Genomic DNA, 12,027 nt, shown 5'->3' on the forward strand with positions numbered 1-12,027 from the left:
TGGGACTAAAACAAAAACAGGCATTGTATAAAGTTCACTATGCAGCTTCATCAATATACCTCACTTTTTAGATGCACTTTATATGCAAAAGCTGAGTTCAAATGTCTGGCAAGATGCTAATGTTTGCAGTAGGTACTTGCAGAAGTTTGAAATCAACTGCTACTTGACATCAGATCAAACTTACCCTAGACTTCTCAGCACGAAAGGCTAAGATGCTACCTCCTCATGCAGTCTCTTGCAATTGCAGAAGACGTAGCAGTAAAAAGCCAAACATTCCATTTATAAGGAAGAGTTTCAAAATGCTTTTTTACAGTGCTTTTTATCCTTGTTCTTATCTCTATGCACTTCATACTGAGCAGTCATTCAGTTTTGATGATTGTTAAGAGTCACTACCTGCATGAAGCGTTATGTTATACACACTCAGAATGTTTTTCTGCCTATCTTTTGTACCCTCAAGTGGCTTGTTACTCTAATAAAACTTGATCTCTTTGTGTAATATGGACTGAAATAATTTTGCTTCTCCTTTCTGTGATGCTGATTGTTTTATTGGTTCCCAGTAGTAATTCATAACTCAGCTAACAGATCAGTTTTTTTTTTCTTTGTGAAATAATTTCACGCAAAATGCATGGTTTGCTCTAAGTTAAATGTTTTCTCTTTAAGAACTGACACAGTAATAGGTATTGTGGATAAATTACTGTAGGCAAGAAAACTGTATGGGTGAAAGATGTTCACAATAACTTTATTGCTTAAATATACAAATCTATGTTTTTTTGCTTCACTGCAATAAGACATGGCAGTTATTTCAGTTATATACGTATTCAAGAAGAATGCATGAACATATTGTATTATTTATACACAGCCAACAACATTTTGTTCGCTAACTTCCATTTTTCCAAGGACCATCTGAGACACCTTAACTATAATATATATATTATTCTGAAAAAGGGGGTAAAAAGCTTTAATTATATGATACTAGAAACTTGGCACTTCCCTGAAGGTTAATTCAGATGCCATCCAGTGATTTCCACGTGTTTGAGGTCCACAGCTTATAGCCAACAACTGTTTTAACATTAAAAATTTAGTGCTGTCCTCGCACTTCCTGACAGAAAGAAGCTAAAAGCTCTTACTGTTTCCAAACACAGGTTTTCTGAAACAGCGTCCATTTCTAAAATGTGTCAAAAACATCAACTAGGGAAGAAATACACTCTTCAACACCCAGGCTAACAGGTCATTAACTTCACTTCACATCCTCTTAATGAGATCAGTTTCTTTTCCTAGAAAAGGATGCAGTTTCACAGCATAAAAATCTTACTGTTAGGAAAGAGGTTTTTGTATCTGCCAAAAGCAGAATTGCCGATTATCACCTTCACCATGGCTGTGCCATCTTCAGGCATGACTTCTACTTCCTGAACTGTTGCTTCTTTGTAGAGCCAACTGTAAAAGAAAAAGCATATTAGCATCTTAAAGGTATGACATACCGCATAAAATGTGATCTTTGTTTTGAGGTCAACACATTCCGATCTAGGTAATTTAACACTTTTTAAGATGAAGTGCTTCACCTAACTTTTCGTTTGCTACTTGCTGTTTGGAAATAGGGATTAGTGTTTTCATAAATCTTTCAGATTTGCTTTTTTATCAGAGATCTGGCTCCAGGACCAGTGGCATGGTCTTTCAGGAAGTATATTTTATTGTACTAACACACAGAACTCTGTGAAGGACACTTTCAGAAACAGACTCTAGGGTATCTAATGGGGATATTTTTTTTCAATAGGTCAGAAAATTCTCAATAGGTGAAAAAACTTTGATAATTATCCCTGTAATTCTTAACACAGATAATTTGGCAATTTTAAAACCTGCAAGGCTGAGTTTCGTATTTCTCCAAGTCCTTCTCACAATTCAAAATTATTTACCTTAGCTGAGGTCCCTGTAAGTTAACGTTAACTGTCAGAATCTTCTTTCCTGTTGCTGTCAAAATTTTTTTTTCTATTTCTTCTTTCAGTTCTTCTAAACCATGTCCATGTAGAGCAGAAATGGCTAAAGCATTTTCTTCAGTGGGTTTATACCTGAAAGGTTACAATTGCTAGCACATTTGCTCCTGAAGATTAGGTTGTGAAAGTATTCCAAGCACAGACAATTTAACTGTGTTACTTTATAATGGCACCTTCCTACAGAGGCCACTTCTTGTATGACTCAAACAATTTCTTTTGTAATTAAAAGATAATTAATTCTTTTTAAGACCATAGTTACATACGTAGAAGACTGAGATGCACTATTAAATGTATTCAGAAGTGTGGGAGCTCTTTTCTAGACTAAGAATTAAAAAGCTTCCAGAACATAAAAAAATGTTTAAGCACACTTAGCATCTCCTGCTTACCTTTCTATCAAATCCACTTTGTTATGAACTTCTAGCATTGAGTCCAATAAATGGCTGGGAAGATTAAGATTCTTCAGAACTGACAGAACAGTTGCTTTCTGGAGGGCAGTTTCTGGATGAGTGATATCCCTCACGTGAACTATCAGATCCTAGCAAGCATCAATATACAAGACAGTTACTTAGTGAAACACACCCGTTAGCAGGTTGCGAAGATTTTATACTATTTTTGCATTGCTAATTCATATAAGATACTTTCCTAGCCATTAGATAATACACTGGCAGGTTAACACTGTAAAACGAACTACTAAAACCATATTAAACCAACACAGGTTTTTGTACCGTGATGGAAGAAAATCTGTAGCAGCTTAGTCTTTCACTTCACAGTGAATACGAATTGCCTCCAACAACCCTGAAACAAACCCTGTCAATCAAGCTAGCTACAGAATTCAGATTTCAAATAACTGCTCTAATTTTTCAAAGCCAGGCTGTGTAACAATAAGGCTTCATAAATACTGGAGAAGAAAAAGAGTGAACTCTAAAAAGGTTTTAGAAAAGTAATGGCTGAAAACCTGTTTCAAAAATGGGGGAAAAACCACCATGTAACTTATCTATTTTTAGATTCAAAATGCAGAAGATTCTTCTTATAATTATTCTTAGCTCCTGAGATACTATTACTGGTGCTTCACTTAGAAAGCTTTATACAAAAGTTATCAGTTTCAAGTACATACACCATCATGTTTGCCATGATAAAAACCAAGCAACCAAATTCAACATTTGCATTCAAAATGTTTCATCATCTTTGCTCAAGATACTGCTTCAAAGTTCTGAGAATTACTGATAAGTAAATTTCTTGCCTTTCATTTAACACTTTAGAATGAGAGACAAACAGGATAGCTGCAGCCAGCTTTTGAAAGCCCTATTATTACATGGTGAAGAGTCTAATCCTCAGAAGCGTTCTGGCATCCAGCTACCACTCAATTCTATTACCTTTGACGATACAGGCTTTTTGTTTAAATGCCTGTGTATATGCAGCTTTACACTTTGCTATAACATAGGAAACTAGCTTTAATGAGAAAATGATTGGAAAAGTATATTTATGTTTATTACACGCTGCCTGCATCGCATCACATCACAATCACCCACTTTTAGTGCTATAGGAAACCTTAAGTCAAAACCAGATCATTCCAGAGGCTTTATCTTTATTTCAACTCTCAAGAAAGCTAGCCTCAACTTATTCTGTTTGTTTTTATATATTTAAATCGGCAAAATGGGATTTATCTGGTTTACATACCACAGAGAAGGACATATATACTCCAAATAAATCCTTTCTGAAATTTCTTCTTATCTATATATTCTGCATAATTTCAAGGGTCAGAAAATTGGCTTATGCTAAGATATTTACCTTATTATCTTAGGAGACTACTATAGTCAGCCAGATACTTCACTAAGAATAGCATGCCAATTAACTTTGCCTTTTTTGAAGGGGTGAGGATTATCTAAAAGGAAATTAATTTGATTTCTCAATTTCTCTAGTCACCTACTTACTGAGTAAGCCACTTCTTCTAATGTAGCTGAAAAGGACTCAACCAGATTATGTGGAAGGTCAGTCAGAAACCCAATAGTGTCAACATAAATAACTGCCATATGTGAGGGCAGATAGCCAGCATGGGCTGTAATATCAAGAGTGGCAAACAGCTGATCTCTGGGTTGAAGTCCTGCTTCGCCAGTCAAGGCTTTGATCAAGGTAGTTTTTCCTAATTAAAGAAAAAAAGGACAAGATTTTAATGGCTTGTTTCAAGTAAAAATTTAATTTGCAAGGCTCAGGAGAGTTCTATGATGTAACATATCTTTTCATATCTATTTCACTAATATAAGTCTAGCCTATGATTAGTTATCTATATGATGTTAGGAAATCCAAAGACAGTCTTAACTTTTGTAACTTGGAATTGGATTTAAGGCCACGTCTGGAAGCTATGCTGCAAAATCACAGGATTATCAAAGACTGAACTGACCTGCAAAGTGACCTACCCACATCTCTCACCTCTAAGACTATCTTGAAGAGCGCTGCCATGACAGCATTAGGAAGCATACACTTATGCACTCCTCAGTGCTTCTGTTGTCAAATAAAACAATTCAATATTTACTTGTTAAATCCAACAATAAGCAGAAGCATTAATAATATGTAGCTTAGTAAGTTTATGCTTTTATTGGGCATTTCCTCATCAACATACATAATACTAGAGACATTTAACTCAGTGAATATTTCACAGAATTTAGTCATTAAACTAAAGTGCTCAGTATATACCGTGGTTAAAGTATTTCAATTATGTGTACAAAACTGTAATATATATACATTTTGTTGAATCTTCAGTTTTAAAAGTATGGAAGTATGACATTTAAGAAAAACATACAGTGTATTCCAAATCTTTGAGTATATAACTGATAACAAAATTAGTGCAAGGCAAGTTTATTTTTATAAAGATGTTGAATAAGAAAATGAAATGGTCTTAAGATAATGTAACCTGAAAAGTGTCTAGTCCAAAGTCTATTTATGCCTTGTGTATGAATTCACTTGTATAAGCTATAAAAAAAAAAATAGAAAAAACCTTTAGCTTTATTTAGATTCTCTTATGAACACATCTCAGAACACTACACCTTAATCGATGAAAAGCTACAGTGCTTCTTAAGCACATTTCTCAGATCAGCTGCCAACTCTCCAGGCATTTCTCCAAAACATGTCTTCAAGACTGCAAAAAAAAAAACCACCCCAAAACCCCAACAAAAAACTTAACTACAACAGGCATCATTTGCTTTCCTAACTATTAAAATACAAAGCCTATTCACACTGAAATGAGATTCTGGCTAGAGTTTCTAATTAAAAATTAGACAATGTAAGCTCTTTCGTGTTACAATTTAATGAGTTTTTGCTTACCACAATTAGTATAGCCCATTACTGAGATAATCGGAAACTCGCGTTTTCTGCGCTGAGTTCTAAGTAAAGACCTTTTTCTTCTTAGTTTCTCCAGAGCATTCCTAATTTTAAGTTCTTTTTCTTTCAAGATACGATTCTGTGTCTCCATGAATGTTTCACCTGAAAAATACAAATGAATAACTGGCAGAATAGTCTACAAGAGAAACAGTAAACCAAGTGATGTTGTGTATTTGGAAATCAAGTGTGTTAGCACTAGGGCATATGAAGTTATAAATAAGCAACTAAAACTATGTATTCTTGCCTAAGAGTCAGAGTGATAAGTAAAACATATGCTAAGCACTCTAGAATAACAACGTACACTTATGATAAACCCCTGTGGCAGCAAACACTCTGTCCATGGCCACTTACTGAGCTAGTACAGACCAAAACTTTATCATTTAAGTTACTTTCCAATAATTTTTTGTACGTTCACTTCATTAGATGCAGAACACAAACAGTTTTTCCTCCCGGCCTCCTCCAAATAAAGTAAGATGCAATTAAATTTGTTTAAAGGCTATGGAGAAAAAAACCCTCTCTAATTAATGAGTATATTTAGATTTTACCTGAGCCCATGATGTATCTCGATCCACCTCTCTGCTGATCTAGCTGAGACACTTCATTTTTCAGATTCGACCTAGCAGCGGAGTAACAGTTAATTAGAAGCAATTTTCTTTAATCAAGCTATCCTAAAATGCCTAACAAATGTGAAGCAGCAGTGATACTCTAATAGTACAAATAAAAACACTAAATGACAGAGCTCTAAATAAAACCTGCTTATGGTGAGAAGCCTGATGAAAAAAAAGATCCAGATTTTCCTGGCTCCTCAACTGTGGTCTGAAAAATCACGCAACTCTCTTAGCAAATTATAATGGCTATTCTGAATTTCAGAGAGCCAAAGATGCCTCTGATAGATCCACGCAACTAACACCAACTGCCGTGTACAAATATTTCTATGCCATGTAATGTAGAAATGTGGAAAATTCAGATACAAATGAATGCCTTTAATCTTCCTTGTTTATAGCTTTCCTTATTAAACCCATCAATGTTATATATAGGAGATACACATATCCAATTCCTAAATGTTCTTGCAATCCATCTTCTGCATTAGAAAGAACCGGGACCTTTTCATGAGAAATATATTTTCTAAGTGTATCTATTGAACACTTTCTGGTTTTGCCTGTCGGCACTGCAGAAGCTTAAAACAATGAAAATACAGCAAATATTTCTATGCTCTAATCAATCATTGAGCAGACTATGCAAGCACTGAAACAGTGTCATTGTTCTTTACAGTACAGCATTACCATTTTTGTTACTGTAAAGAAATAGTCACTAAAATATGTAAATATCAGTATGTGATATGCACAGCTCGAAGTACCTGAGAAGTGGAATTTCGGCCAACGCTATCTGAAGTTTTGCTTCTTTGGTCCGGGCATTACAACGAAAAATGTGAAGTACAACTGTGTATCTGTCAAAGACTTTCACGCCCCAGGCATCTTCTAGTTCTTTCTTTAGCCATGTAAGAAAAAATAATCTACATGTTTTCTGTCCCCCACAACATCAGTAGATCAATTCCTACGCAGCACTACTGTTACAGTTAGCTGATAGACACTTGAACTCAGAGGATCTTAGGATTCCGTTTCAATGGATGGGTAATGATTATGACCATGCGAAGGCAAAATTTGGTTGACCACGAAGAACGGTAAAAAAGAGAGTTTAGAAGGTAGAACTTTATGTCTAGGCCCACCAAATTCAGTGAGAATCCTTCCATTGGCTTTAATGGATTCTGACAACAGATTTTACAGTGTATCTCAGAATCAGGAATCTAAGTGGTTAAGTCCTTGCAGAAAAAAAAAAAAAAAAATTAAATGCTGGTATGGAAAAGTATAGGGATAACACAGGAAAAGAAAAAATATTACCAAAATTGAAAAAAAAATTAGAAAGAGAGGTAGGCAGGAAAATAATTTCATAACCAGCTTTTCACGAAATACTTAAAAAACACCAACTAACAAAAAAAACCCAAACAAAAAACCCCACCCTTGCTCTAATTCAGCAAAAGACACTTAAAGTATGCAGTAGTTCCCCTCTACTACCTCTAAACCCCAAAATGCTTGTGTTTTATACATGTTCTCAAAGACTTTCTTGAATCAACCCTGTTAAATTGCTCTTAAGATCTAGATTTGCAAAAAAATTTTTTAGCAAATCTAGTACTAAAAGAACTCATATTATAAACTAGGGAATAAAACCTAGAAAATTGAAATGAAACATTTTGAACTTCCATTTCATCAATAAATTGAAGTGCTCGAGATAACTATCTATTAGAGATATTTACCATCTCTGTTCATTTTATAATCAGGGAAAGCATTCAAAACTACCAGCAAAGCATTAATGTTTGCTTGCACAGTTTTCACACGCTTTGCACCCTGCATGACGCTGTACATGCAAAAAACCTGAAAAGTATTTATTTCAGTTTGTCTGAGCATTTCAAAGGGCATCTATAGTTCATGCATCAGTTGTTTTACTGCCAGTGTTAAAAAAAAAGTGAAGCGTGCTCCTCCCCTCAACGTAATCTGTCCATTTAAAATACGGGTTCTTTTTAAGGGTTAGGAATGAAAGTTTAAATATTTGAAACATTGAAATGTAAGCTTGCTCTGAATTTGCACCTCATATTCAAAACACAATACAGCATCCATAGAACATCCATAGGAAAAGAAATACACTATCCATATGGGTATAGAAATTTGTGCATATTGCTAATCCATAATGTCAACTTTCTTCGTAACAAAAGCTGTGTTATCATCTCCATTTTGTGAAAAAGGCCTTGAGTAACTTTTCCAACATTTTAAGTAGAGCCAGTAGCAAATGCAGGAGCAGAGTCGATACTAAATGGCTATTAGGCTTCTGGCAAATTTCATGCATGACAGCTGGAAACACATATATCAACTGGACAAATGTAATAGGAATTAAGTTTCCTTTCAACAAAACTCAGTCCAGGCAGCTTCAAATATTACCATTTGCAAATTCAGAGTCATAACCGACCCTACTTCTCATAACATCAATAGCTTCTGAACAATATTGATGTAAAGAATATGATTTGATATTGTATTTAATTACCTTTGTTAGTGAAGATAATCTTTCCACATTCAAGAAGATAGCTGTCACATGGGGCAATTTTTTAATCTTTTCTAAAAGATGGATAACCATTACAAAATACAGTGTTAAATGTCAATTCTCTTTTTAAAATGTACAGAATATAAAACCATTTTACGCTGAGCAGATTGCTCACAAAATACCAAACGGCATCATATTCTTTGTTCACAGAACAGCTGTATCTGCACTAATTTACTACTATGTCAAGCACAGCTGCCAGTTTCACTGATGTCAATCACATAAACATAGGGATTGAGTTGCCTCACACATTTTCAGTGAGCATGGGTTATTTCTATTTTGTGTTGCTTTTGTAACCTTAAAAAAATTCTTTTAAGTTCATTTGCAAACCTGCATGATGGATAAACAAAATTCTCTCTCTCTTCAGCCTTCATACCTATCCTTAAACAGTTCAGCTGCAGAAGTCTTCCATTTAGAATGATGCAGTGCTGAAAAATCTCAGTCCTTACCTGTCAAAACCTGAAAGTTTCCTTTGCCAAAAATAAACTTCTTGTCAGGATTTTTTGTAGGAATAATTATTATATCTAAAACCGTCCAGTTCTGAAGGGTCTCTACAAGAGCAACGGCTTCAGCAATCTGTAATTCAGCTTTAGGAACACACACCAAAAAAAAAAAAGAAAAAAGATTATAATATACCAACGTAACTTTGCTCAGATTTCCAGTAACTACGGTATGTGCATGAACAGGGACTAAGCTACACTGAAATTCTACTAGGATATTTATTTTAACCAGTAGTGCGAGGAGCAAAATGTCTTACCTCTCATCAGAGTAATTCAACTTCTAGTTTGATGCACTTTTACCACACAAAGCATCTTTCTGCCAGTACAAATTATTTCTGTCGTTGTTGATTTAGAAGAATTTTTAATTGTATTGTCAAAGGAAACTACCAAGCTTTTTGCCTCAATAAGTGAAACGAATAACTAGCTGGAAAATAAATTGTTATTTCAGATAAGCACAAACCCATGTGATTAATTCCTTGGTGCTTTGCAGCAATATTTAAAGCATTACTAATACGGAATATCCTGCTGCTAATTCCACTGCTACTTATTCATAAAGGACATACACTGATTTATGACTTGCTAAAACCAGCAGATTCCAATCCTGTATTCTGGTTCATCAGTCACTTTTTTTTTTTTTCTTTTTAAACATCTACATGTCAAAGCACTGATTTTTGAGGACTTCGTGAAATCATGAAGACTACATGGGCATTTCAGATCAGTACACCCAGTTTTGACTTGCCTAACAGGAATGAGAGCCTCTTTTCATAACAGGTTTGTCAAGTTTCTCTAGATAGCAAAACGTAATTGATATCTTAAATAGGTTACCTTGGTCCAAAAGATAATATATTTTTAAAGATAACCATGATCCTCTTTCTCCTCATACTGTTAGTGTTCCTTGTAAAATGCACAGATTTCCTGTTGTACCTGTGGTGTTTCAACAATCATTCCAAAACACTTGTTCAGACTTCAGGCTCTTCATCTGGAGGGCCTAAATAAATGGAAAGGGATCACTGCTATTCTTCTGTATGTCTGGACAGAAAGGTGCCTTTGTATTTTTTTTTCCAGATGTAAAATGGGAATGCTTACGTAAATTCTGAAAAGGTTACAAACTTTATTCTGCAAAGTGACAATTTGTTATAATTAGCAGCACTAATAAATGAGATTTAGGTTCATCACATAATAAACTTGAATACAAGAATAAGTATCATATATAAACCATCTATGTATAAAAAGCTCACTTACAAGATGCTTAATCCTTTCTATTACAACTTTGTAATTAGAGAAGTGTTTGGAGAAGCATCAAGTTTATCATATATCTTAATTGGGCATGACTAACGCGTATGTATTAGCTAGCTGCAAGGATTTCTGAGCGAAACCTAAGAATAGCAATGCTAAATAACGTCCTTATAGAGGTCCTTATCGGTGACTACATCACCAAGTAACTGCATAAAAGCACTTCTTTAAGTCCGTGAGAGGACTTAGGAAAGACCTCATCTTCACCGCACTCTTTTCTATGGCGAGAAGACTATTCCTGCTCTTCAGCCAACTTCTGTGTGAGCCTAAGGCTGAAGGACTCCTGCCTACCTGGCCAGGCAGCACGGCTGAGGGCTAAAGGCAATCAACATTCGGCCGATTTGGGGGAAACCCGGCTGCTTCCCGACGCAAGCCGCACACCCTGTGCGCAACACCCTGTGCACAACACCCTGTGCACCACGGGCTTTTGCGAAGACCCAAAGTTAGCGTGATTTACAAGTCAAAGCACCGATCCGCCAAGAGTCACCGAGAGCGCATTCTCTTTAGAAAGTTGTCAAAGAAGAAAACACCGACCTAGACCTTTTATCTACTCTGAGTTTGCATTTCGCAGTTTCACCACTGTAATAACGGGTCTACTTCACCCTGCCGGCACTAACTCCCTAACCGTGTTCCTCCGGACTAGAAGTGTCTAGAACGGGAGGAAACCGAGGAACGAGGCGGGCACGGAGAGCCGGAAGCGGCGCGGCTGGCTGCCGCGACCGGCGGGGGCTAACCGGCCCGGGCGAACCGGCCCGCAGCCAGCGCGGCGGCCCGAGCCCCGCCCCGGCGCAGGCACGCACCCGTGGTGAGCGGCGACTTCTTCGGGCCCCACTTGACAGCCGGGTGCACCACGGCCACGCGCTGCGCGCCGGGCTCCAGGGCCAGCGGAGAGGGGCCCAGCAGCTCCTCCAGCTCCGCCTCGTCCTCCTCCTCCTCTTCTTCATCCCCGCCGGCGCCCGCCACCCCCTTCCACCGCCCTCCGCCGCCCGCCCGCGGTGGCTCGCCCCTCCCCGGCGGCCGCTGGGGAGCCCGCAGATGAACGGCGGCGCTGAGCGGGCGGGCGGACAACGGCCCACCGCGGCAGCGGGCCGCGCCGAGAGCCGCCGCCGCCCGCCGGCAGCGCAGCAGGAGCGACTGCGAGAGGCGACCGGGCCCCATCGCGCGGCCGCTGGCAGCGCCTTGCCACCCCCTCCCCCGCGCAAGGCAGCGGGGAGGGACTGCTACGGGCGCGCCCTTCCGCCCTTGCCCCGGCCGCTACGGAAGCCCCAAGGCACCGGCGCACCGCGAGTCTGCGGGGCCTGATTCCCCACCCCGCGCTGTTGTGGGGCACGTGACAGCCATCCCCCCCTCTGATAGGTCGGGTGGCGCCCAGAGACGGCCGTGATTGACGCGGGGCCGGAGCCGGGGCCTGGGCCCGGGCCGCCGCAGCTGGGGAAGGAGAGCCAGGGGGCGGAGTCGGCGCGCGCTCGGGCCCGCGGAGCCTGTCGCCGGAGCGGGTGAGTGATGGGCCTCGCGCAGCGCGCGCACCGCCGCGCTTCCTTCCTCCCGCTGCCGCTTGGGCCGCAGCCGCTGCTGCGCCCCGCCCCGCCGCTTCCCGCGGCGCGGCAGCGAGCGCCTCCGCCTCCAGCCCGCAGCTGTGCGTCTGCGTGCGTGTGCGTACGGGTGGGTGAGGGTCCCGGGCCGGCCCGCCGCCCGTTACGTCCCCTCAGGGCGGCGGCGGCGGC

The 12,027-nt window shown here is 39.4% G+C and overlaps 1 protein-coding gene across 1 annotated transcript; it reads right to left on the minus strand.

The window, feature by feature from the left end:
• Positions 1–751: 751 nt before the first annotated feature.
• On the minus strand, positions 752–11,461 carry GTPBP6 (GTP binding protein 6 (putative)). The gene is made up of 10 exons (XM_059819386.1): positions 11,104–11,461; positions 8,960–9,097; positions 8,457–8,527; positions 6,721–6,851; positions 5,909–5,979; positions 5,307–5,465; positions 3,920–4,128; positions 2,375–2,523; positions 1,911–2,063; positions 752–1,434 (listed from the first exon to the last, which is right to left on the minus strand). The coding sequence occupies exons 1-10, from the start codon at positions 11,459–11,461 to the stop codon at positions 1,293–1,295; spliced, it is 1,581 nt and encodes a 526-aa protein (XP_059675369.1). The 3' UTR covers positions 752–1,292.
• Between the last annotated feature and the right edge of the window lie 566 nt (positions 11,462–12,027).

This window comes from Gavia stellata, chromosome 1 (assembly GCF_030936135.1).
Source record: "Gavia stellata isolate bGavSte3 chromosome 1, bGavSte3.hap2, whole genome shotgun sequence".
Classification (NCBI taxonomy): domain Eukaryota; kingdom Metazoa; phylum Chordata; class Aves; order Gaviiformes; family Gaviidae; genus Gavia; species Gavia stellata.

Bases quoted from the DNA above. Each gene is read 5' to 3' on its own strand.
- GTPBP6 (XM_059819386.1), bottom strand. From the start codon at position 11,461: ATGGGGCCCGGTCGCCTCTCGCAGTCGCTCCTGCTGCGCTGCCGGCGG. The intron at 5,980-6,720 runs GTACTTCGAGCT...CTCCGCTGCTAG, and splicing joins GCCGAAATTCCACTTCTCAG to GTCGAATCTGAAAAATGAAG. The intron at 2,524-3,919 runs GTAAGTAGGTGA...GATGCTTGCTAG, and splicing joins TAGAAGAAGTGGCTTACTCA to GATCTGATAGTTCACGTGAG.